General features: G+C 50.5%; 1 protein-coding gene and 1 long non-coding RNA gene across 2 annotated transcripts in view; both read right to left on the reverse strand.

Annotated features, from left to right (window-relative positions):
- Nucleotides 1-21927: 21927 nt before the first annotated feature.
- On the reverse strand, nucleotides 21928-23363 carry LOC116562654. Its single transcript, XR_004274047.1, has 2 exons — nucleotides 23144-23363; nucleotides 21928-22819 (listed from the first exon to the last, which is right to left on the reverse strand). It is a non-coding gene; the product is annotated as an uncharacterized LOC116562654 (long non-coding RNA).
- A 439-nt stretch (nucleotides 23364-23802) lies between these two features.
- RSPO4 (R-spondin 4) overlaps nucleotides 23803-26021 on the reverse strand; it is a 33469-nt gene continuing 31250 nt past the window's right edge. The window contains exons 4-5 of the mRNA XM_032295375.1: nucleotides 25548-25733; nucleotides 23803-23966 (exon numbers count right to left, since the gene is read on the reverse strand). Of these exons, the coding sequence (XP_032151266.1) occupies nucleotides 23857-23966; nucleotides 25548-25733 (296 nt within the window). The 3' untranslated portion in view covers nucleotides 23803-23856. The remainder of the gene's footprint in view (nucleotides 23967-25547; nucleotides 25734-26021) is intronic.

Here is a 26021-nt window from a genome sequence, read left to right on the forward strand (position 1 = left end):
CAGCAAACATCACGGTGTCCCCGTGAGCCTTTCCACCCAAGACCACAATCTGTTTGTCAGCTGCCCTGCCTCCACTTTCCACCACCCCAAAACCAGAGCCACAACACAACCGCTGGATCACAAGGAGCCTAGGCTGGGTTTTGAGGTCACCCTGTGACCTAGGCCCAGCTGTTAAGAATCCCACATTCCTGGCGCTCAATCTTGACTTCCCTTCAGTAAATGAGATTCAGTTTCTTCATCTGTAACATGGGGAGAATAATTCCTCACCAAGAAGGTGGTTGTGGTGGGGTCTTCCAGTTACTGGTACTGTGTAACAAAGTATACCCACATCTAGTGGTTTAAAGCAGTGGTAACATCTACTTCACTCACAAATCTGCAACTGTGGCCAAGATCCCTGGGAAAAGCTCAACTCTGCTCCATTCCATGTAGCTGGAGCAGCCTGCATGCTGGGGCTTGCATCTGAAACTCATCCACTCACATGCCTGAAACCTCAGCTGGGGGCACTCAGCCGGGACAGCTGCATATGGCCTCTTCATGTGGCCAGGGCTTCCTGACAGCATGGTGACTACTTCTCACAGAAAGCATCTCAGGAGAGAGATTTGGGCAGAAGGTACATGATGCTTATGACCTAGCATCACGGATCATGCAGGGCCAAGTCCTCTGCATCTGGTCACAGAAGCAGCCACAAAGTCCCACTCAGGTTCCAGGGGAGGAAGAACAGACTCTACCTCTTGATGAGGAGGGGCAAGGCTTCAGAAGAAGGTGTAGGATGGGGGATAGTGTTGTGGCCATTTTAATTTATTTATTTTGTATTTTATTTATTTATTTTTTTTGAGAAAGAGTCTCCCTCTGTTGCCCAGGCCTGAGTGCAGTGGCGTGATCTCAGCTCGCTGCAACCTCTGCCTCCTGGGTTCAAACGGTCCTCCTGCCTCAGACTCCTGAGTAGCTGGGATTATAGGCACGTACCACCAAGTCTGGCTAATTTTTATATTTTTACTAGAGACAGAGTTTCACCATGTTAGCCAGGCTGATCTTGAACTCCTGACCTCAAGTGATCCACCTGCCTCGGCCTCCCAGAGTGCTGGGATTTTAGGTATGAGCCACTGCACCTGGCCTGTTATGGCCATTTTTAGAAAATGCAGTTGGCCATGGGAGTGTTGGATGAGGAAATGCCATTTAAGTGTTTAGCATGTAAGTGCTTGATAGTTAGTAGCTGTTATTATTATCTTTGCTATTATTGGAAAGACTTAGCATCTCTTTGCATTAAAATGTCCTTCAGAACCTGTGAGAGCTAAAGGTGCAGCAGGAAGTAGGATAATTTTAATCAGGGCTGCTAGAGAAATTGGTCCAAAATGCACTGGGATTTGTCCCAAGACACCCAGTGTGTCAGCACCCAGTCCAAGCAAGAGTGGCCTGGGACATAGCTGTTTTCTCTGTTAGTAATGCTGTCTCTTCCTGGGGTATCCTCCCTGGCCTCAGTTTCCCCTCTGAACCATGAAAGTGTCCTGGTTCTGCCTCCTCAGAGGCCGAGGGGATGAGGGTGGAGGACATAAATTCTCTTGGCTGTGCCCATCCTGGGCCACCAGCCATGGCTGCCCTTTCTCAGCCCTGGGGAGCTCGGTTGCCTCTGAACCCATGTGTGGCACTCCCTCCAGGATATGAGGAATAAGACTGCAGATCCATTTTGGAACCTGGGACCCCATAAAGGCCCAGAGGACCCAGTGACCCAGAAAACCAACAGGCCCCTCTGTGTTTTATTTTTATTAAACAAGCACAACATGTCCCTCATAGAAAAGCCAGAAAATCCATGTTGGCAAGAAGGCAAAAATAAATGCTGCCTGTACTCTCACCAGCCAGAGGCAAAAACCATAGCTAACATTTTGGAGTTTTTCCCCTGCAAATAATTTTTTTCTGCATGTAGATGCATGTATTTTTTGGTAGAGTTTCTCGCCAAAAAAAAAAAAAAAAAAATCTCAACAAACAAAGGAATATTGTCTAAACAATTTTTTTAAATTTTCTTTTAATTATTTTGGATTTTCTTTTCTTTTCTTTTTTTTTTTGGAAAAAAAACTGGAGAGCTGGGCACAGTGGCTCATGCTTGTAATCACAGCACTTTGGGAGGCCGAGGTGGGAGGATTGCTTGAGCTCAGGAGTTCGAGATCAACCTGGTCAAGATGGCAAAACCCTTCTCTTTAAAAAAAAGAAAAAAAACCTGAGACCTCCTGACTTCCAGTTGGAAGTTATGTTTGCCAGATGTGGTGGTTCATGCCTGTAATCCCAGCACTTTGGGAGGCCAAGGGAGGTGGATCACTGGAGGCCAGGAGTTTGAGACCAGCCTGGCCAACATGGTGCAACCCTGTTTCTACTAAAAATACAAAAAGTAGCCGGGCTTGGTGGCACAGGCCTGTAATCCCAGCGACTCAGGAGGCTGACCCAAGAATCACTTGAGGCCAGGAGGCGGAGGTTACAGTGAGCAGAGATCGTGCCATTTCCAGCCTGGGAGACAGAGGGAAACTGTGTCTAAAAAAAAGAAAAAAAAATCAGACAAGTGCACAGGATAACCTAACACACCCCCATAGCATCATCACTCCAAGTGGACACATGTTAACATTTTGCATATTTGCCTTGGATTGTTAAAACAATGAAATATTACAGGCAATGTCAGTATTCCTTGTAACTTTTTTTGGTCTCATTTTCTCTCCCCCCTGCCCATAGGTTCATATCTAGTTATATAAATAATATTTTTGTGTTCTCAAAACTTAAATATATGCTATTGTACTGAATGCAATGTCCTGCTTATATTACATTTTCCAGATTTATGTAAGTGACACATATGGATCTTGTGACCAGGGACATTTTCTTTTCACTGCTGCGCAGCATTGCATTCTATAATTATAACACTATTTATCCAGTCTTTGGCAGATGGATATTTAAATTAATTCAGCTATCTTGTTATTCCTAACAATACTGCTATTACTATCTTATATGGTACCACTTGTGCTTACAAGCAAGGGTTCCTCTGGGGAACTAATTGAGGCATGCTCCTTCCGGGGCCTGGAACATATGTGCTGCCAGCCTGAGGCAGCTGCCAAGTTGTGCTCCAAGTCTCTCTGCTGAGTTGATTGCAGTAGGGTCCAGGGGTCCTCATTGTTCCGCACCCCTGCCATCCCTTGGCATGGTCATGCTTTACCTTTGTGCCAATCTGATGGCTGTGAAATCGTACATGTGGTTATAGTGCCTGCTTTTTCTACTTAACAGGGGACTATGGAACTATCTTCCTGTGCAGAATATTATTATATATGTGCATGTTTCAAGGCGGCGTAAGCTGAAAGCCTCCATGGGGGTGTTGCTGGGATTTTCTTAACCAATTCCCCATTGTTGGACAACAGGGTTTGTTTCTGTGGTAGGCTACAAAACTGACCACAGATGCCACCCACCCCTGTAAGCATGCTCCTTTGCAATGTGAGCCTGCAGTTCTCCCTATTAAGAGGCAAGTCTATTTCTCCACTCCCTTAATGCTGACTTCTTTGGCCAGTGGGACATTTTTGAGCAGATGATTGAAAAGGGCTTGTGTTCTGGGGCTTGCTCTCTTCCTGCACCTGGGACGCTGAGACCACCATGTGAATGAGTCCTGGCTAGCCTGATGAGAAACACTTGGCCAAGTCATCCTGTCATCCCAGCTGACATCAAACCATCCATCAGATTCATGAGTGAGGCCAACCTAGACCATCTATCTAGCCCAGCCAAACTGGCACAAACCAGAAGCAAAGTCTAGCTGGCCTGCAGAGATGTGAGAAATAAATGTTGTTTTAAGCCACTAAATTTTGGAGGTGGACTGTCAGACAGCAAGACTGATGCAGTTCCACTCAGCTCTTTCCTTTGCTCAACCAATTACGGGTCTGGGAACCTTGGACAAGTTGCTAAGCCTTAGTTTTCTCCTCAGTACAATGGGGGATTAAATATGTACCCCTCCGAGTCATTGTGAAGACTGAATGAGATGATACCTGTCAGTATCACATGGCGAGGAGCCCATAACCAGGGGATCCTCGTTCACATCAGGTGGTCTCAGATGTGACCTGTGACCATTCTCATCACTTCTTGGTTCTCCCTGCTGCTTCTTTATCCAAAACATACTCACCCTTCCAAGTTTTCTGGAGAGTATCAACATGTAAATGTAAATCTGAATCCCTGGTGCTCTCCAAGACTTCCAGGTCTCTCCTCCTTTCAGGACCTTCCCTCTTGAAATTAGGCATGGTGGCCGGGTGCAGTGGCCCATACCTGCAATCCCAGCACTTTGGGAGATGGAAGCGAGCCATCTCATGAGGCCAAGAGTTGGAGACCAGCCTGGCCAACATGGCGAAACCTTGTCTCTACTAAAAATACAAAAAATAGCTGAGCGTGACGGTGCACAACTGTAATCTCAGCTACTCAAACTCCACTCCCAGACTCAAGTGACTTTCATACCTCAGGAGGTTGAGTCTGGGAGGTGGAGGTTGCATCTTGGTGGAGCCAAGATGGTGCCACTGCACTCCATATTCCAGCAAGAGCTTGTCTCAAAAAGAAGAAGAAGAAGAAAAGAAACAGAAGGGGAGGGAAGGGAGGGGAGGGGAGGGGAAGGAAGAGGAGGGGAGGAGAGGGGAGGTGGTCTTAATCCAGACCCTAAGAGAGGGTTTTATGGATCTCAAACAGGAAGTAATTAACAGCGAGTCACAGAGTGCACTGAGAAGAGATAGTTTATTGAAAGCTACTCAGTTACAGAGAAGGGTGTCCTCAGAAAGCACGAAGAGGAATGCACTGTCTTTGTTTTAAAGTCTTCTAATATAGGTGTCTTATGTATATAAAAGCTAAGCTATGTCTACATGCAGGTGGACTGACAGTGTGACAAAATCCATCCCTGTTGACCTAAATAAAGTTATCCTTGGCATCTTAGTAAGTATGTCAAAGCATGATGATAACGATTTTGAAAGCATAAATCGTTATGTGATAACAGGACGTCTGGGCATTTTGCTGTCGTAGGAGTTTGTCCTTGCAGGCATCACTGAGCAGCTCCCTTAGCCATAAACATCTTATGACTGTGGGTCACGACTAGCAAAGAATGTGTCTTGCTAGTTTTAAGATAGAGTTGATTTTAAAATGGTGTCAACCTAGCTCTCCTATTCTCCTGTTTCCTGAAACTAATCCCTCCTGTACTTATGAGAGAACCCTTAATCTTAAGGGTAGATGAATTGCGAAATGCATTGGGACTAGTGGCAAGTTTTGGTGGGCAATGGTGGGAGGGGTAGAGGACCCTTTGAAAAGACTCACCTGGATGCCAGTGCTGGGGGATGAGAGGAGGGTATTCCAAGGAAGAGAAGAGATGGGGGTTCAGCCCAAATTTACCTCCCCGCTCTCCACTTGACTTCAGCTCTCCCCTCTCCCTTCCTTTCTCTCATTCTCTCTCTCTTTTTCTCTCTCTCCAAGTGGAGGCTGGATCCCTAGGGAGGACGAGGCCCAGGCTTGAGTCCAGGCCCCAAGAAGAGCATATTCCCACCCTCCCTAAGGTCTGATGCGGAGCAGAGGAAAAGAACAGTCCTGATATCACCGGAAAAAGGGTCTTATCCCAGACCCCAAGAGTGGGTTCTTGGATCTCACATGGGAGAGAATTCAGGATGAGTCTTAGACTATAGTAAAGTTAAGATAGGATTCGAGACTTTTCGATTACAGAGTAGGGCATCCTCAGAAAGCAAGAGGAGAACGCACCCATTTCAGATACCAGCGCTTACTCATATAGGTAGTTAAGAGTAGTGCATCTCGGCTCACCCCTGTAATCCCAGCCAAAGCGGGCAGACCACTTGAGGCCAGGAGTTCAAGACCAGCCTGGCCAACATAGTGAAATCCTATTTCTACTAAAAATACAAACAATTAGCTGGGCATGGTGGCCTAAGCCTGTAGTCTTAGCTACCCAGTAGGCTGAGGCAGGAGGGTCGCTGGAACCCGGAAGGTGGAGGTTGCAGTGCGCTCAGATGGCACCACTGCACTACAGCGTGGGTGACAGAATGAGACTCTGTCTCAAAAAAAAAAAAAAAAAAAAGAGTAGTGTACTCTGTTACAAAGGCTTGGGATCAGCTTGTGACAGGCTACTAGTATTGCTACTTTCTTAGGTTACTATTGATTTTAGCAAGAATTTATGAGTGTACTATTATCTTTAAAGCAAAATCAATTCTTAAACTAAGAATGTTTTTTGTTCTTAAGATATTGGGACATTTCCAAAAGTTCTAGGTCTTTAGTTAGTTAACATCATTAACTCGTTCCCTCAACCATGAACATCTTGTGAGCAAGAACGCCCATGCCCCTGGAAATGCAACCCAGCAGGTTTGGCTTTTTCTGGCCTATATTCAAGATGGAGTCACTCTGGTTAGGACGCCTTCGACCCTGAGATTCAGTGCCTCACAGCCCTTGCCCGGCCTCTAACTCTCTGTGTGACCTAGAGTTGATCTAGGTCAATTCTAGATCATTGCTCCTCTCTGGCTTCTCCTAGCTTCCCAGCACTTTTCTCCTCTGTTTGAGGAGGGAGCTGGTCTGGTGCCATCATTTTCCAGCTGCCTGTCCTTAGGCAAATTATTCAACCTCTGTGTACCTCAGTTTCCTCACCCGCGAGATGAGGATGGCCCAGTTCCAGGGTTATGGTGAGGATTAAATGCACGGTGCCAGGTGCTCAGTGGCTGCCATGGTTTCCTATCATTACTGTTGCTTTGCCGTTCTACTGCTATTGCCAGTGTTGCTATTAGTATTCAAAATGCAGATTGGTGGCTGGGTGCAGTGGCTCATGCCTGTAATCTCAGCACTTTGGGAGGCAGAGGTTAGAAGATGGCCCAGGATTCTAGACCAGCCTGGGCAACATGGTGAAATCTGATCTGTACAAAAAAATACAAAAATTAGCCAGGCACCGTGGCAAGCGCCTGTAGTCCTCACCTGAGCCCAGGGAAGCAGAGGCTGCAGTGAGCTGTGATTGCGCCACTGCACAACAGCGTGAAGGAGAGAGTGAGACCCTGTTTAAGGAGGTTTATTCTGAGCCAAATATGAGTGATTGAAGCCTGTGACACAGCCCTAGGAGGTCCTGAGAACATGTGGTCAGGGCTAAAGATTGATTTCATACATTTTAGAGGTACAGAAATCACAGGCAGACATTAATCAATCCATGAAAAGTGTACATTGGTTTTGTCGTGAAAGACAAGACAATTTGAAAAGGGGGTGGCTTCCAGGTTATAGGTGATTCAAAGATTTTCTGATCAGCAGTTGGTTGAAAGAGTTAAGTTATTATCTAAAGACCTGGAATCAGTGAAAGGAAATGTCTGCGTTAAGACCGGAGGTTGTGGAGACAAAAGCTCTAATTATGCAAATGAAGTCTGCAGGTAGCAGATAGAGGGTAAAGGTGCCAGACTCTTCCTTAAATGTCTCCTACATCAGGAAAAGACCTGGAAAGGGAAGAGGATTCTCTACAGGATGTAGATTTTCCCCACAAGAGACAGATTTGCAGTGACATTTCAAAAATGTCAAAGAAATATATTTTGGAGAAACATACTTCCACTTCTTTCAGGGCCTGCTGCCTGCTGTGTGATGGTATACGAGGAATTTGGTATCTCATTGCTATGAAGAGTCTGTTTGGTCAGTCTTAAGCTCTCTGTATTATCTATCTATCTATCTATTGAGACACAGTCTCGCTGTGTCATCCAGGCTGAAGTGCAGTGGCACAATCTCGTCTTACTACAGCTTCCGCCTCCTGGGTTCTAGTGATTCTCCTGTCTCAGCCTTCCAAGTAGCTGGGATTACAGGCGTGTGCCACCATGCCTGGCTAATTTTTGTATTTTAGTAGAGATGGGGTTTCACCATGTTGCCCAGCTGCTCTCGAACTCCTGACCTCAGGTAATCCGCCCGCGTTGGCCTTCCAGACGTGAGCCACCGCAGCCTGCCGAACTCTGTTTTAATGTTAACACTGGTCAACTGTGTCTTTATTCCAAAGGGAGGAGGGCATGAGGCATGCCTGAGCCTTGCCTTCCATCACGGCCTCAACTAGATTTTCAGGGTTTGTTGGGTCCTCTTGGCTGACAGAAGGGTCCATTCAGTCAGTTGGGGTGCTTGGGATTTAATTTTTTGTTTACAGTTTTGAGGTCCCTTCTGGCTTTCAGACTGGCCTGGTTGCTGCCCGTCTGGTCACTTCTCCATCACTGGAGGTCAGCATTCATCTACGCTATGGATGCTCTGCCTGGAGCGGGGGTGGGAAATGGGACGTGACCTCCCTCCACGGGATGCTCCCAGGCCCTCTCTGCTCCAGCCTTCCTGTGCTCCTCATCTGAATACCCTTCTGCAGGGACCACAGCTCTACTCCCCTGAAAAAGAAAGTTTCCATCAGAAGGAGAAGACAGGACCGGAAATTGTCCCTGAGCCTACATATCTACTTGTGTATTTATTTTTGAAAGCCTGGAGAGAGGAGGAAGCAAGAAGGAAGGAGATGAAGCCCCCAGCCTGTCTGCTACCTCCAGGAGGACTGGTCTTCAGGATCCGGGGGCCCTCTGCATTCCTCCAGCCTCCCTGTCTCACCCTAGCTCCTGCCCCGTCCCCACTCCCCTGTCCTAAGGAGGTGCCCTTTTCTCCCCTCCAGCCCAGCCCAGCCCTACCGGAGAATAGCAACTTGAGCTGGTCTTTTCGTGCTCTGCTTGATTAAAATGCAGAAGGCGCCTCTGTCCAAAAGACTTTGCTTGGCCCTAATCACTCCCAGCCCCCTTGGCTGAGCGGCCACCCGCTGCTGGCTGCCCTCATCCCATACTGGAAGGGACAGAGGAGCAGAGGCAGGACTGGGGCCAGCATTCAGTCTGGGCAGGAGGTTTGTGTGTGGAAGGTGAGGTGGGCAGCCCATTGGCCACTCCTAAGGGCAGGTTGGAGCAGTGGTTAGGAGCGTGGGCTTTGATATCAGATGGCCTGGGGTTACAGCCTGACGTTGCTATTTACTATCTGTGAGTTAAGTCCTCTGGGTTTCAGTTTCTCCGTCTGTAAAATGGGACTGATGTTGGAAGATGTCCTGCTTAGACGGTGCCTGCGCCGTCATGAGCACTCAATGAATCCACCGTAAGACTTCAGCCCCCAGACTCCAATTGTTCCCTTGTCCTGGCTTCCCTGCACCTCTCCTGCCACTTTCCTCAAAGTTGCTCTCAGCCAGGCCTGGGGGGGGGGCCACAATCCGGGGATGAGGCCCCTAACATCCCTCTTCACAGCTGTACCCACCACCAGAGTCACCAGAGGCTCAAAACGTGGAGCTCCCACCATGGCCGGGCAAGGCATGACATGCCTGCCCTCCCTCTTATTCTGACACTGCAATGGTTAATTCTGTGAAAAAATTTATAGAAGGATATAAGGCAAAGAGTTAAGTTGTGTCCCATCCATTCACTCCTGGCCCCACTCCCACCCACCCCCAGCTGTCTGCGCAGGCAGCTCCTGTGGACGCTGTGCACGCTGCCCTGCAGCTTCCTTTGTCCATTGCACAATGGGCTCTGGACGGAGCCCTGTCAGTGCAACAAGTGAGCCCTACATCAAGCTTTGTCGTCACTCCATCGTTTTCCACCGTGTGGCTGGGCCACCGTCAGTATAGCCAACTGTCCCTGATGGACATCCAGGCTGCGGCCAGATTCCTTCTAACGGCTTTAGGGAAAGTCCTCCTCAGTGCCTCTTTGGGCACATGGCGCATTTCTCTAAGGCAGGTTCCTGGGCGTGAGGCTGATGGGTAGCATGTGCTCCTTACCTGTGGAGGACCTGTCAATCCCCACCTCTCCTGCAGGCTGTTCTAGACTCCCGCCCCCGTGTGTGGGGATGCCTGTTGCCCTCACGCTTCCATCCTGGCAATCCCAGCCTCCTTGCCTCTCTTGTTTTCTTGTTCCGATCAGTTCCGGGTGGCTAGAGGGTTGAGACTCCTCTCACAGCCCTGCAGCAGATACTTGGCTCCCAGTCGGTCACCTCTGGCTGAGATCAGTGTTTATCTTCATGTCGGTGGACACCATCACAGGCACCCCCAAGAATCAGCGATCAGCAGGGAAGAGGTTTAGGAGCATGGAATAGTGCTTTGCCCCTCGGGGTTAGGAGTCTTGTGCCCTGATTCAAATCCTGGCTGCACTCCCTGCTGACTGTGTGACTTCAGATAAATTACTTGATTTCTCTGAGCCTGAGCTGGGTCATCAGAAAAGCCAAACTAGTAAGAGCATGTAGCTCAGACGGCTGCTGTAAAGTTTGGATGAGTTGGTACATGCTCAGTTCTGGAAAGAGTGCCAGCCACACTGCCTGTTGGCTATTTGGGCACCTCCAGCCCAAATAATAATAGAGACCAGGAGGGATGTTGGGAGCTGTTGTGCACAGCGCCCACAGGAGCTGCCTGCGCAGAGGGCTGGGGGTGGGTGGGAGTGGGGCCAGGAGTGAATGGATGGGACACAACTTAACTCTTTGCCTTATACCCTTCTAGAAATTTTTTCACAGAATTAACCATTGCAGTATCAGAATAAGAGGGATTAGAGCTGTTGCTCACTGGAGGCTGTATTGAGTGTACAGAGAGCTTCAGGGAATCTGAAGCCATGAGAGGTAAAGGAATGTGCCAACTGGGACTAGAAATCCACCAGCTGCAGGTCTCTGGGCCATTTCTCCACATGCACGGTGGGGTTGTTCAGGGCCCAGTAGGGAGGGTGGCTGGTCTGAGGGTGGCCCGGCCTGGATGGGAAGTGAGATTTCCAGAGCTGGCGCTCAGTCCAGAGCATGAGCCTTGATGAGGAACAGATGCACTCACAGTCCGGGGTCCCCACCCTGCCCTCCTCCACAGCCCTGTGTTGGGGTGGCGATGGCTTCCAGATGGGCTTGGCTCTGAGAGGTACCTTAAGTGACTCAGTCTGAGTCCCTGAGAGGTGGGACAGAGGGCCTCTTCCCCGGTTCTCAACTCCCGTGGCCCTGGGGGATACCTGTGGTAGCTGGGTTCAGGCTGGGTGAGCTTGGGAATGTCAGCCCTGCTCAGAACCTCAGTTTCCCCATCTGACAAACAGGCATTTTCTACCAAGCTGGCTCGGCAGAGCCACTGTGTCCTGTGAACCCTAAGGAGAAACATGAAGCAGGACCAGGAGCCCCCAGGAAAGCAGGGCTTTTTTGGTTTTATTTTCTTTTTGTATTTACTTTCTGAATGTATAGTACATAGCCATAGCATAAAATTTCAAAGGTTCAAAAGAGGCCACAGGTGAAAGTAAGCCTGTGTGCCATCCCTGCCCTCCAGACACCCAGATCCATCTTCCTGGAGATAAACCCTGTCAGCAGTTTCTTGAGATTCTGCCCAGAGATATTGTAGGCACATGCAAGAAAATACACATGGGAATTCTTTTTATGCAATGATGACAAACTTTATACACACGACTTCGCACTGTCCTGTTGTGACTTTAATAACACCCTCTAGAGATCTTACGTCACTCCATAAAGTGCCTCATATATATATGTATATATGTGTATATATATATATATATATATATATATTCCTGGCCAAATTGTTTCAGAATATCACACAACTGTTCAACTGACTAACCAGGATGGATCCGAGCAGTGTACACTCATACAGTTGTATGTGGCTGCTGGCTGGATGCCAGCTCTGTGTCTTCATGGTTCACCATTGCATGGATGGGCCAATTGCAGGAACAGGTAATTTATAAAGGAGAGAGGTTTCATTGACTCAAAGTTCCTCATAACTGGGGAGGCCTCAGGAAACCTACAGTCGTGGTGGAAGGGGAAGCAGGCACATCTTACATGGCAGCCGGCGAGAGAGCGTGTGAAGGAAGTGAAGGAAGCGAAGGGGAAAGAGTCCCTTTTAAAACATCACATCTCGTGAGAGCTCACTCACTATCATGAGAATAGCATGGAGGAAACTGCCTCCATGATCCAATCACCCCCCACCCCGACCAGGCTCCACCCTCAACATGTGGGGATTGTGGGGATTACAGTTAGAGATGAGATTTGGATGAAGACATGGAGCCAAACCATATCAACTGTCCACCAATAGGTGAATGGCTAAATAAGGGAGCACTACTCAGCAATACAAGGGAATGAGCTATTGATACATGCAAAATACGGATGCATCTCAAATGCATTGTGTAAAGTAAAAGAAGCCAGACTCAAAAGGCTGGGTCACAGAGGGAGAACGGGGAGGCAGGCAAGATGGACAGGGGCTTTTGCAAGTGGCCACAGGGCTCATGATGTGATGGAGTCTCAGTCTGAAGAGAGGGAGCCTCACTGGTAGCGGGGCAGGGATATGGGGTGATCGGGAGCTATTTGGGACAGGAAGCTCTCTTAGTGCAGTACAGAAATTATGAGAAACTGGTACTGTGTGCAGCCTAAAACTCAGGCTTCTCACTCTAAGCTGTGTGGCCTCAAGCAAGAGACTGAACCTCTGTGCCTCAGTTGACTCTTCTGTGAAGTGCTCCCTTTTGTTGTTGGTCTGCCTCAGGAGTGAACTGTGCCCGGGCCAGAGGGAGCACTCAGAAGTGATCTGGCGCCCTTTAATGCCTGCCTGCCTGCCTGCCTTCCTTCCTTCCTTCCTTCCTTCCTTCCTTCCTTCCTTCCTTCTTTCATTCCACAACTATAGATTGTCTACCATGTGTCAGGTGCTCTTCTGGGTGCTTGGGACATGGTGGTAAACAAAGCAGATACAGTCCCCATGCATGGTCTAGGGGGGAGACAAGCACAGTCAGGAGACGGAGGCAAACTATAAAGAGGTAAACAGGCCGGGCGCAGTGGCTCATGCCTGTAATCCTAGCACTTTGGAGGCTAAGGAGGGAAGATCATATGAGGTCAGGAGTTTGAGACCAGCCTGGCTAAGATGGTGAAACCCTGTGTCTTCTAAAACTACAAAAATTAGCCGGGTGTGGTGGTGCATGCCTGTAATCACAGCACTTTGGGAGGCCAAGGTGGGCAGATCACTTGAGGCCAGGAGTTTGAGACCAGCCTGGATAACATGGCAAAACACTGCCTCTGCTAAAAATAAAAAAATTAGTTAGGCACGGTGGCAGACATCTATACTCCCAGCTACTTGGGAGACTGAGGCAGGAGAGTCACTTGGACCTGGGAGGCAGAGATTGTGGTGAGCCAAGATTGTGCCACTGCACTCCAGTCTGGGTGACAGAGTGAGACTCTTTCACACACACACAAAAGAGGTAAACAGATGAAGAAAATAATTTTAGATCACCATAAGAGTTAGGAAGAAAAAAATTAAAAGGCAGTAAATAGAGAATGACTTGGAGGGGCTATGATATTTAGAGAAGGTTATTAGGGAAAGCCTCTCAGAAGAGGTAACATTTGAACAGAAATTTAGAGGAAGAGAAGGAGCCAGCCATGTGGAGACCTGGGGGAAGAGCACTACAGGCAGAGGGGACAGCAAGGGCAAGGCCCTGAGACCAGAGGGAGTTTGGTGTTTTTCAGGAAACAAAAAGGCCATTGCGGCTGGTTGGGGCAAGGAAAAAAAAGGGAAGGTCAGGAGACAGGTCAGAGAGGGGTGGGGAATGCCCTGCTTGCGCCAGCCCTGACGTGGGGCGAGATGCCCTCTCTACCCTTGATCCTGGTGGCTCCTGCTTTCTCCTTTGTGTCCACACAACATGATGGGAGGGCTTGGCCATCCCCAGATCCCTCCTGATGCCCCAATACCCGCCCTGCCCCACCCAGCAATGAGGTTCAGCCTCCAAAACAGCTCCTGTTGCCTGTCATTGAATTAATGGGCAGGAATTGTGTTGGTTTTTTCAAAGCCATTGACCCCAACCACAGTCCCCTGAGATCAGGAAGCTGCCAGCAATCATGCATGAACTGGGTGGATGATGAATGCTTCATTATTGATGTGAAGGAGGTGCCCCAATGTGAGGGCTTAGAGCAGGGGCTCAGCCTCTCAGACCTGGTTGTACCCCTGGCTCCACCTGCTACGACTTAGGCCCCTGAGCCTCAGTTGCCTCACCTGTAAAACGGGGCAAACAAGCACGCAAAAAGATGGTCAACCTCAGTAGTAATCAGAGGAACAAGCGCTAAATAGAATGAGGCACACCTTTTACCTACATTCCCTGGATTAGCAAATAATAGAGTCAGAAACTTCCAAGTATTCATGACGGTGTGGACGATGGGAATTCCGCATTCTGCTGCTGGGTGTTGGGACCGGTTTAGTACCTCGGAGCGGTAAGAAAGAGTATATCTGATGGCGCTGGCATTTTCCTCCTGGATATACAACCCAGAGAAATCCTCCTGCAACCCCAGAAGGAGCCCATTCGAGGTCATGGGTCATCGTGATGGTGTTTGAGGACTTGAGCAGTAGATGAGAATCCATGTCAGTGCCAGGAAAAGCAAATTGCAGGGGTATCTACAACACATCAGATGAGGGCCAGACACGGTGGCTCATGCCTGTAATTCCAGCACTTCAGGAGGCTGAGGTGGGCAGATCATCTGAGGTCAGGGGTTCAAGACCAACCTGGCCAACACAGTGAGACCCCGTTTCTACTAAAAATACAAAAATTAGCCAGGTGTGGTGGCACACACCTGTTATCCCAGCTACTCGAGAGACTGAGGCCTGAGAATTGTTTGAACCTGGGAGACTGAGGCTGCAGTGAGCCAAGATCATACCACTGCACTCCGGCCTGGGTGACAGAGTAAGACTCCGTCTCAAAAACAGAAAAGAAAAGAAATAAAAAACACAGGATGAAAAATAAATAAGTAAAAAATACCAGATAAAAAAAGAAAACTAAAAGATAAAGATAAAAAACACGAGGTGCACGGGAGAAAAAAAATATAAGACGGGGGAAATCTGTAGCACAAGATCATTTCTGAAAAAAACTTTTTTTTTCAGGCACAGAATCTCACTCTGTCACCCAGGCTGGAGTGCAGTGGTGCAATCTCAGCTCACTGCAACCTCTGCCTTCTGAGTTCAAGCGATTCTCATGCCTAAGCCTCCCCAGTAGCTGGGATTACAGGCATGCGTCACCATGCCCAGCTAATGTTTGTATTTTCAGTAGAAATGGCGTTTCACCATGTTGGCCAGGCTGGTCTTGAACTCCTGACCTCAAGTGATCCACCTGCCTCAGCCTCTCAAACTGCTGAGATTACAAGAGTGAGCCACTGCGCCCAGCCCATTTCTATGAATTAAAAAACTCACAAACTACATAATATCCCTACGCGTTAAAAGGATTCACACATATTCAAGCATAGAGAACAGACTCACAGGAGCAGATGCCTGGGTGAGAGGGGGAAGGGGAAAGGGCAGAAGGGCATGAAGATCGAAATTCAATTCAACTCAGTTGTGCAACAGTCACTTTGCAGAATTGATGAGAATGTTTAACCCAAAGTCCAAGTAAAAAAAATAAATACGATAAAGCAGATTAAATGGGGGATAATGGAAGGGCAGCGATAGTAGTGCCTTTCTCACGGGGAATCCTCGAGGCTCCGATGAGCGAAATCATGTAGAGTACTCAGCCATGTGCCTGGCATGCAACAAGGTGCCCGGTGCACAGTAGGGCTACCCAGCTGTGAGCATCTGCCATATTCCCTCCAGCCTTGAATTCCAGCCTGGCTCCTTCTGCTTCTTGGGCAGTGCTGCCCTCTTGTGGCCAACATAGTGATAGGACTTAGACTGGATAGAGATTGCCATGGTCCAAGGTATCTGATGGAGCGTGGGAGGAGAGAAGGGAGAGAGTCACAGTGGAGAGATGGGATCACAGGAGGGAGATGGGGGTCACAGGAGGGAGATGGGATCACAGGAGGAAGATGGGGGTCACAGGAGGGAGATGGGATCACAGGAGGGAGATGGGGGTCACAGGAGGCAGATGGGGGTCACAGGAGGGAGATGGGGGTCACAGGAGGAAGAGCGACTTCCGATTGGGGAAGAGATGGTGGATCAGTTAAGGCCTCCTGGTGGAGAGGAATGTCTAGGCTGAAGCGCAGATTTGATTGGGAGTCAAGGGGATTGATGAACAAATGAGAGAATGAATGGAGTTAGAATATTGAGCACTAGCATTACTTAGTCCTACTATGTGCAGGGGCTCTACATGGCCTCATATCATTTTATCCTCTTCCACCCCTGGGAAGGGGAATTGCTTTGTCTCCTTTGCAGCTGCAAAAAGGGAGGCTCAGTGGGTCAGTGACTTGCCCAAAGTCAAGCCGCCAGCTACATGCAGAGCTTGGATACACACCCAGGTTGATGTGAGTTGCTGGGAGCTCTATCTTCTCCACTGTGGGGTGGACCGAGGAACCCCAGTGAGCACAGGCACAGGCCACCCCTGAGTCTGTCTGGACCATGCCTTAGCAGAAGTTTAACACTAGATCTGCACAGCGGGTGGAGATGGGTGGGACCTGTGTGGATAGTGGGACAGCATACAGGGGCTCACCCCGAGGGCTGGACCCTCACTCTTTGGCAGGCAGCTGAGGCACCGGACCCAGGGGTTAAAGGGTGGAGGCTCACTTCTTAAGCTAAAGGATGTGTCTGAAAAATGCTTCATTTTGGAATTTATGTCAAAGCCATTTAAATCCTTTTAAAGAGTATTTAAAGACCAGTTTTCAAAATGTCCCCAAAGTGTTTCATTTTTACTTTTCTCGACTTGGTAATATATCCATGGCTAAAAATTCAAAAGGAACCAAAGAGAAAAGTCATTCTTCTCTCTTTCCACCCTCTCTGACCTCTTCCCACCCCAGACCATCTCTGTTACTGGTTTCTAGAGTGTTTTGTCGCCTGTAGGTTTTGCGCATTCATGAATCATACGCATATGTGTCTTTTCACTCCTTCCCTTCCCCCCACGTGGGGACTTACTAGGCATGCTGTTCTGCAACTCGCTTTTTTTCCACTTAACAATTCGTCTCAGGGACTGCTCGGTCATTGCGTCAAACGTTTCCTCGCGTGCTTCTTGGCCACGCGGTGTTGCACTGAGAGCTGAGATTGCATCGCACTGCCTCTCCTCTAGATGTTTAGGATGTCTCCAGCGTTTTGTGGTCACACACAGGGCTTCAGGGAACAGGCGTGTAGGCAGGTACACTGTTCTGCTGCGCATGGGCCAGGCGAATTGGAGGATAAATCCCCAGCAGTGGATTGCTGGGTCAGGGGATGTGTGCACTGTGATTTGAACAGATGTCAACTCACCTTCTGTAGAGGTTGGGTCAAGTCACCCTCTCCTGAGGAAGGTAGGGAGATGACAGCTTATCCCCACCCAGCCAAGGCCCTGTGCTTTCATTTTCTTTCTTTTTTTTTTTTTTTTGACTCTTAGCCAATCAGATACCTGGAAAATGGTAGCTCTGTGTGACATTATTGACATTTAATTTGAGTAAGGATGACTGTTTGGAGTTCCTTTTCTAGATGAAGCATTTTTGCCACCCGGGGACAATGCTGAGCCGATGACATGGCAGTGCCGCTCTGGACACACTGATTCCCCAGGACGCTCATCTTCTCAGGCTGAGTGGGATGTGCGCCTGTGGCCGCCTGGGGTGGAGTGATCGCCTGGGATGGAGTGACCGCTCAGGATGGAGTGACCGCCCGGGGTGGAGTGACCGCCTGGGATGGAGTGACCGCCCGGGATGGAGTGACCGCCCGTGGTGGAGTGACCGCCCGGGATGGAGTCACCGCCCGGGGTGGAGTGACAGCCCGAGGTGGAGTGGCCACCTGGGGTGGAGTGGCCGCCTGGGGTGGAGTGGCCATCCGGGATGGAGTGGCCGCCTGGGATGGAGTGGCTGCCTGGGATGGAGTGACCGACTGGGATGGAGTGACCGCCTGGGGTGGAGTGGCCGCCTGGGGTGGAGTGGCCGCCTGGGATGGAGTGACCACCTGGGATGGAGTGGCCACCTGGGATGGAGTGGCTGCCTGGGATGGAGTGGCCGGCCACCTGATGGAGGGCAAGGTTTTTGAGTGCCCATTCCACTACTTACTTTCTGACCCTCGGATTTCTCCTTTGTGAAAAATGGAAAGAATAATAGAACCCACTTCAGATAGCTCTGAGAAGGATGAATTTAAGTTTTTAATGTGAAATGCCTGGCACAGTTCCTGGCTCAGAGTTAGTGCTTAGGAAATGTTTGTTGAATGAATAAATGAAAGATATATAATCATCTTAAAAACTTTTATTGAGTACTTATTATGAAGGCTTTCTCACGTATTAACATATTTAAGCTTCACAATGACACCAGGAGGGGAACTTTTATTATCCCCCTTTAAAGATGAGGAAACTGAGGCACAGAGAGAGAGATACAGGATCTTGCCTAAAGGCTCATTGATGGCAGTCATTGTTGGCGACGGGCTGTGTGGTCTTCTGTCTGCTCTTCCCCATCTCACTTCCTTGCTTCCCACTCTAGGAGAGAGGTGCCACCATAAACCCCATTCCAGCTGTCCACTGCATGAAGCAACCCTCCCCAACCTCAGGGGCGTAAACAAACAACCATTTTATCATATGCCTGGGTTCTGAGGATCAGGAGTTCAGACAGAATAAGGTGGGTAACTTATCTCTGCTGGGCCTTAGATGGAAGGACTCTGTGGCTGGGAGGATTTGGGCGAGGGTGGGCGGGGTAAAACAGGAAGGACTAGAAGACCCACTTGCGAGAAGGCTTTTCAGTTGCAAGTGTGGCTGGAGGATCCATTCTGCCTTGTAGATGGTAGTTTGGCTATGGCTATGGGTGAGGGTGGGAGTCGTCGGGGACTGAGTGGGAGCCAGCAGACCCCAGGGCTGAGTGCACATGTTCCAGGATCTGACAGCTTGGGAGGCTTAGAAATTCCAGGACTGATACCCCCAGGAGTAGGTTCTCCAGGCCTTTGCAAGTGCTGTTTGCTCCCCCTCCCCACCCACCTCATTAACATCTCACACTCTTCAGTTCTCAGCTTGGCTATCTGGTCCTGGAGGAGGAGATCCCTAACCCCTGTACACTGTAGATGGGATTTGCTAGATCCTGTCTGCATGGAAGGTCTTAATCACATTGTTGGAATTGACTGCAGACTGAACCCTTGGAGGACAAGACAGGGTCTTTATCACCAGCACCCAGCACAGTACCAGGCACACAGTAGGTACTTTATGTATAATTGAATGAATGAATGGGTGAGACTGATGGATTTTGAATGATTTGAACTTGAGCCTCAGCTGCTCCTTCTAGAAGTTAGCTGGCCCCGGTAGCTGTAAAGGTGGCAGGGGTAGGAGGGAAAAGTGAGGTTAGTAAGAGGAATTCAGAAAAATGGTAGTCATGATTTATGCTGAGGAGAGAAAAACAAAGGAAATGAGGCATTGCATCTGAAATGCTTAGCAATGTTTGGCACGTAATAGGCGCTCCATAAATATAAGATGATGTCATCATCCGTATCCTCATCACTACTATTTTTATTATAAGATGCACATTTCCTGAGTTAGAAGGTCCACATAGGATGGCTTGAGATTTTCCTCTGGGCTGGGTGGGGTGGCTTAAGTCTGTAATCCACTTTGGGAGGCTGAGGCAGGAGGATCACTTGAGCCCAGGAGCTCCAGGCCAGTCTGGGCAACATAGTAAGATTCTGTCTCTACTAATAATTTAAAAATTAGCTGGGTATTGTGGTGTGCATCTGTAGTCCCAGTTACTCAGGAGGCTGAGGTGGGAGGATCACTTGATCCCTGGAGGTTGAGGCTGCAGTGAGCTGGGATCACACCACTGACCTCCTGTCTGGGCAACAGAGCTATTAAGGGATCCCATCTTAAAAACAAAACAAACAAACAAAACAGAGAAAAGAAATTTTATTCTAAGTGAAAATGGAGAGGTGTAATCCCCACAGGTCACCTGGGCAGGAAGTCATGTCTTGATGACTCACCCGGGATGCTGGGCTTGAGTCCTCCTCTGAGTCACATTTCCCTTCTGTGCAAGGAAGGGCCCCGGACACGGACCTCTGAGACTGGCACTGCACGGCTAACAAGGCCATTCAGCTGAAGTCCCCAGTGCAACTGTTGTCCTTCAGCCTGAGGCAGTCCTTCCGTCTGAGGCAGCCTCTCCCCTGCCCTCCGCTGCCCTCCACCCCTCTCCAGCCTTGCTAGGAGAGAACAGCAAGTCCCCCAGTTTCAGAAATGCGCTCCTTTACCAGCCTGGCTGCAATCTGTTCCTGATTGATTGGCGCCCTCCAGTGGCAGATTGTGGGAAAGACATGCAGGGCCGTGGTGAGCGGTCAGGCCAGGATGAGGATAGAGTGAGTGGGGGGGGTGGGGGTGTCTGCGGAGAGGGCCCTGGTGTGGCCCAGCTAGAAGAGGGGACAGGAAGAACTCAGCAGGGATCCCTCAGCTCTGGCCAAGGGGTTGTTCTCTCCCTCTGGCCTAGCATCCGTAGGGCCAATAGCAGCGGAACCTTCCCTTGGGCTCTACCCCGACTGCCCTTCTTTGGCTGTGTGACCCCACCCCGTTTCTGAGCTGCTCTGTGAACTTCTCCGAGCTTCGCTTGTAAGAAGGGAGTGAGTGATGCCCACCTGGCCGCAGTTTCCTTCCCAGAGAGGCGCCTCAATCCTCCAGAAAATGTAAGAGATGCTGGGATTTGAAAGGATTGGAGCTGGGGCAGGGAACGTCTGAGATGGAAAGGTGTCAGGAGGGGCTTGAGCCCTGAAGAAGAGATTTCATCCTGTAATTTGAAAATATTAAAAACGTCCACAGCCCCATATAAAGACAGAGGACTAGGCCCCCTGAGGGAAAAGAACATGGACAGGGAATTGCGGGACTGGAAACTTCCACTCCTATCTTGGTCTTAGAATTGTGAAATGTAGAACGTTCAGCATCCTTCAACTGGAATCTTAATAGAAAGCACTATATTGTGTGTGTGTGTGTGTGTGTGTGTGTGTGTGTGTGTGTATTTATTTATATTTATATGCGGGGGGGGGCATGGTGGCTCACAACTGTAATCCCAGAACTTTGGGAGGCTGAGGTGGGAAGATCACTTGAGACCAGAAGTTCAAAACCAGCCTGAGCAACATATTGAGACCCCATCTCTACAAGACATAAAAAATTAGCTGGATTTGGTGGTGTACACCTGTAGTCCCAGCTACTTGGGAGATTGAGGCAGGAGGATTGCTTGAGGCCAGGAATTTGAGGCTGCAGTGAGTTGTGACCACTGTCACCCAACCTGGGTGACAGAGCAAGACCTTGCCTCAAAAAAAAAAAAAAAAGAAAAGAAAAAAGAAACACACACACACACACACGCACAAACATACACACTAAACTCTACAGAATCTGATCATTGAGCCTTGAGGTCAGGATCAGAATTGCAGCCGCAAATCTAGACTCAGCCCTCTGGGCTGGAAATCATGTGAGAGCCACTTCTCCCCCAAGCTTGTCCAGGAATGAAAGTTTGCTCTCACCGCCTGCTCCTAAACTTGCTAGCAATGAATAGATCTGGGGTAGGGCCCTAAAATCTGAATTTCTACTAACATCCCCAGCAGATGCTGTTGGATCTTCCAGATTTCGGCAATAGATTTAATTTAGCCTTACTTCTTCATGGGGAAACTGAGGCCCGGGAAGGGGAAGTGACTTGACCTAGACCCCACCAGATAGCTGGTGACAGGCTGGAGCTCCCACCTGTGTCTCCCAATGCCGAGGTCACTCTCATCAGCAGCCCAGGGTGTTTAGATGGCCCTGTCAACCTCCCAGGTGCCCCTGGTCCCTGAGACATGTGGTTCGTGGAAGTGTGAGGTTCTGGGGCTTGAGGTGTTACCCTCTTCTGCCTCTGGCTGAGCCCGCTTCTTGAGAGGGGCCTGGAAGGCTGAGGGTTGCTCCTCTTTTATCAGCTCCCCCCAAGCTGAAACTCCACCCCATCCCCAATACATCCTGAACCCTCTCAGCTCCAAGCATTCCTGTGAAAACCACTCCGCATGTTTTAAATCCTGCTACTCCGAACTCATCAGGATCATGGTTTTGTAACACCCTCTTGATGCTCAAGAAACATTTGCAAGTTTCTTTTCCCTTTATTAAAAAATTTTTTTTTAAAAATGTTAGGGTCTTGAAACAATAACAATGGAGCATTTCAGAGACACAAATATTTGCAGAAGGGAAGCTGGTGGCCTGGCTGGGTGGAGGAGGCGGCTCTAGCTGTTCTCAGGGAGGTGAGGGGAGGGAAGTCAGGGAGAGGGTGGGCATTTTGCAGTCAGGTGGACGGCAGGTCTGAGGGTGGGCACTCTCTTGGGGTGGGTGGGGGGTAATGTTTCACCACCTAGAGGCTCTCCCCAGCCTGCTGACCACCTTCCTTCCCCAGGCCACCCCAGGCCCCTCGGAGCTCCGACTCTTGCTTCTCCTGCCCATTCCTATCCCAGCTACGGAGCCCAATGCCTTCAGGCTAGCCAGTCATGGCAAACACAAATCCCCTTCCTGAGGATTCTGGGGAGCAGAGCAGGAAGCGGGTGTTACATGGCAGAAGGACAGGCAGTGAGGATGAACTTGCTTCCAAGCTGGGTCTGACCTGGAGACTTCCCAACGTTGTTCCTGCCAAGGGCGAGGGTCGTCACAGGAAGCACAGATGCTCAGGGAACTTGGTAGTGGGTGCGGGGATCTTCCCTTGCTCCCGACCCACAAATCCCTACATCCCCCCTGCCCGCCCCACATGACCCCCAATGTCTCCTCTCAGCCTTGGGCGTGCTGAGCAGAGCCGTCAGGCAGAAGCAGAGCCTGAGGTTTCATGTGTGACGCTAGGCATGCCCCTTCCTTCTCACGCCTGTCTCCCCACGTGGGCAGGAGTGATGAGTTGGGGAACGGAGCTGCTGGATCTCAGTGTTCCTTTCAGTTTCAATGGCTTCTTCTGGGCTGGGCGGGTGGATCCTCCAGCAGTGACAGCCTACCTGATCCAGCTTGGGAAAAAGGGGCATGGGACCTGTGAGAGGGAGGCCTGTGCAGGGAGGGCTGGTGGGGGTGGCAGGCAGCTTGCAGAGGATGACCTGGCTGGCTCAGGGCTGGCTGCCCAGCAGAGGCCAGGTTGTGGCCCTCCACGGCCAGCTGGAGGAGGTCGGCAGGCCTCTGGAAGCCCTGAAGCCTTGTCCAGCCAGCTCCTCGGGGCAGCTGGTGGCTGAGGGCTGTGGAAATGGCCTCTGGGGACTGTCCAGAGAATTAGGTGCTCACAGCTCAGCGTTCTGGAGCCCCTTCCCCCGAGCAGAGGCAGGGCCCTCAGGACTCACCTGTGCTGTGGCCCAGGCTTTGCCCTCTGGAAACCCTTTCTCTGCAAAGATGGGGTCAGGGAAAGGCCTGGGAAAAGATGTTTGCTTTCTTTAAGGAGTAGAGAGAGAGAGAGCTGCAGGGGAGGGCCCAGGCTCATGGTGTCTCTTCAAGTGGTTGTGAGAGAGAGGAGAGAAGAGGAGGGAGAGAGAAGGAGGCAGTGAAGTACAGGAAGAAACACAGGAAGAAAGAAAAGACAGATAAAAGATAAGCGAGAAAGAAGAGGGAGGGAGGGAGAAGGAGAGGAGAACTGGGGTGGAAGAAATAAAGGAAATAAAGAAGGAAGAAAAGTGGAAGGTAGACCGACACAGGAAAATGACAGAAGGGTGGGGAGAAGAGAGGGCAAATGGAGAGGATGGAGGAGGAGGGGCAGGAGGAGGATCAGGAGGAGCAGGAGGTGGAGGAGGAGGGGCTGAGGAGCAGGAGGAGGAGGAGGAGGAGGGGCCGAGGAGGAGCAGGAGGAGGAGGAGGAGAAGGAGAAGGAGGGGCAGAGGAGGAGGAGGAGGGGCAGGAGGAGGAGAAGAACAAGGGGCAGGGGAGGAGGAGGGGCAGAGGGAGGAGCAGGAGGAGGAGGAGGGGCAGGAGGAGGAGGAAGGGCAGGAGGAGGAGGAAGAGGAGGAGCAGGAGGAGGTGTGCAGGGGCCGAGGACTAGGACCAGAGGCTGGGAGAGCTGCGGTCAGGGCTGCGGGCCGGGCTGGCGCGGCCTCACGTCCAGCCTGCGGTCCAGCTTCCTGTCCTTGCGGGGGCGCCGGTCCTTCCTGCCCTTCTTCTGGCCGGGGTTCCTCTCTGCAATGAGAGCACAGGGCCTGGTGACCGAGGCGGCAGGGCCAGTTAGGTCCTGGGAGCCTCCTCAGTTCTGAAAGATGAGGGTGCCCCACCCACTCCCCAGCAACGGGACTCAGAAGAATGTTTGGGCGCTGACCTTGCAACCCCTCCTGTTGAGAATTTGGACCATGAGCTAACTGACCCCAAACTGAGCCTTTCTCTCTAGTTCTTCAGGTAGTGGCAAGGGCCACTACCTTGCTCGGGGCCTTTCAGTGCCGGGCATCGGGCTTGGCCAGGCCTGCAGGTTCACATGAGGGTGCCCCAATCAACACGCAGGGTGGCCTCCTGGGGGTCCCCGTGGCTTTCCCGGGCACACCTGCTCCACAGCTGAGCAGGCTCTGTTTCGGACACGAGGCATCTTTCACCTGTGTCCCTGCACCACTTCTCCAGAACACGGGGGCAATAATACTTGAGCATTTAGAGAGTGCTCACTGCATGCAGGCCACAGCCCTGAGTGCTTTATGTATAGGAAACACACAACAGCCGGGAGAGGCAGGCAGGGTCTGCCCCCCACCCCGTCCCATCTTCTCCATTTGCCCCTCTTTCTCCCTGCCCTTCTATCATTTCTCTGTGCCAGTCTACCTTTTCTTTCTTTTTCTTCTTTATTTCTTCTACCTCCATTCTTCTGTGGCAGGGGTGGGCTGGGTGCAAACCCAAAACCTAACTCTGAATCTTGAACCCTGTGTGCTTCCCCGCTCCCACACCCTGGCCCCTGACCCTGTGGCGCTGGGCTGAATTTCTTCTAACACAAACATCAATTAGTGTCATTTCTCAGATGAGGTGACTGAGGCCCAGCAAGGGGAGTGACTTGCTCAGTGGCACAGCCTAAACTGGAGTTTCTGATGTCCAGCCTTGTGCTCTCCCTTCTAGGTGACACATTGGGGCAGAGGAGACACATGGGAGGAGTGGCAGAGTGCTCAGATGCTCTTTTGAAGAGCAAACAAGATCTGGCCTGTGCCCAAGCTCCCCCAGGGGCTCCCAGCTCACTTGACGGAGTCGTCTCCCTGGCCCGCCTTGCCCTCTCCCTCCCTGACCTCACCTCTCCTGCACATAGCGTGTGCACAGTCCACACTGACGGTTCCATGTCATTACTACTCACCATTCACATCTTACCAACCACACCCTGTGGCCTCTCTTCTGTGTAAATCAGTGGTTCTTAACAGCCCCCAGAGGCATTTTGGAAATATGTATACTGGTCTCGGAAGCCATAATGAAGGGGGATCCTGTGCATTCAGTGGACAGCAATCAGGGTGCAGTGTGGGACAGTCCCCCACAAAGACCAGTGGTCCCCCATTCCATCCAATTCCCTCACATTGTTTCCCACCCTCATGTAACTGAAAGGTCTGCTTGCTGGGAGCTGAATTCTGTTTGACCCATGAATGCCAAGTGGTTTTGAACACTTCCATTCACTGAAGATTCTAGGGCACTGTGAGTGCACTGCCAATCAAGAGAGCAGTTTGGTTGGACTTTTTGTGGGGCAGTGTCCTGAGGTCACTCTGTCCCTTACCCACCACAGCCTCACATGCCTGTCCTGGGGCTCACCTCCTGGGCAGGGCCTCTGGATGGGACATTTCCTTGACTCCGACAGCACCTGGCAGGTGGCTGTCTCCTCCTGCCCAGCCTGGCCAGCCTCTCGTACCCGGGTCTCCAGGCCCCAAGCAGAGCCACAGATCTTTCCGTTGTGTGTGCAGGGGCTCCAGCCACCCCAGGGACCCAGTTCACATTCCCCTGTGGGGTGAGAGGAGAGACGGACAGACAGGGTCAGCCAGCAGTGAGGTCCTTCAGATCCAAGGGCAGGGTTTGGGGGATTCAGTCCTCGAAGACTGAAGACATCACTTCTACCTGCAAAGGATTTGGTCTACTGCTAGGAGCTGGGGGGGGGTGGCATTTAAAAAGTTATTTATAAGAGCGTGGAATGACAGACTGCTATGGGCCCGAAGCCAGAGTGGCCTACTGTCTAGCTTTAAAGGGGAAGGCTTCCCAGAGGAGGTGACATATGAGTTAAAGGGAGAGAGG

The sequence above is a fragment of the Sapajus apella genome, unplaced genomic scaffold, assembly GCF_009761245.1.
Source record: "Sapajus apella isolate SASKATOON/1434 unplaced genomic scaffold, GSC_monkey_1.0 scaffold33, whole genome shotgun sequence".
NCBI classification, from domain to species: Eukaryota; Metazoa; Chordata; class Mammalia; order Primates; family Cebidae; genus Sapajus; species Sapajus apella.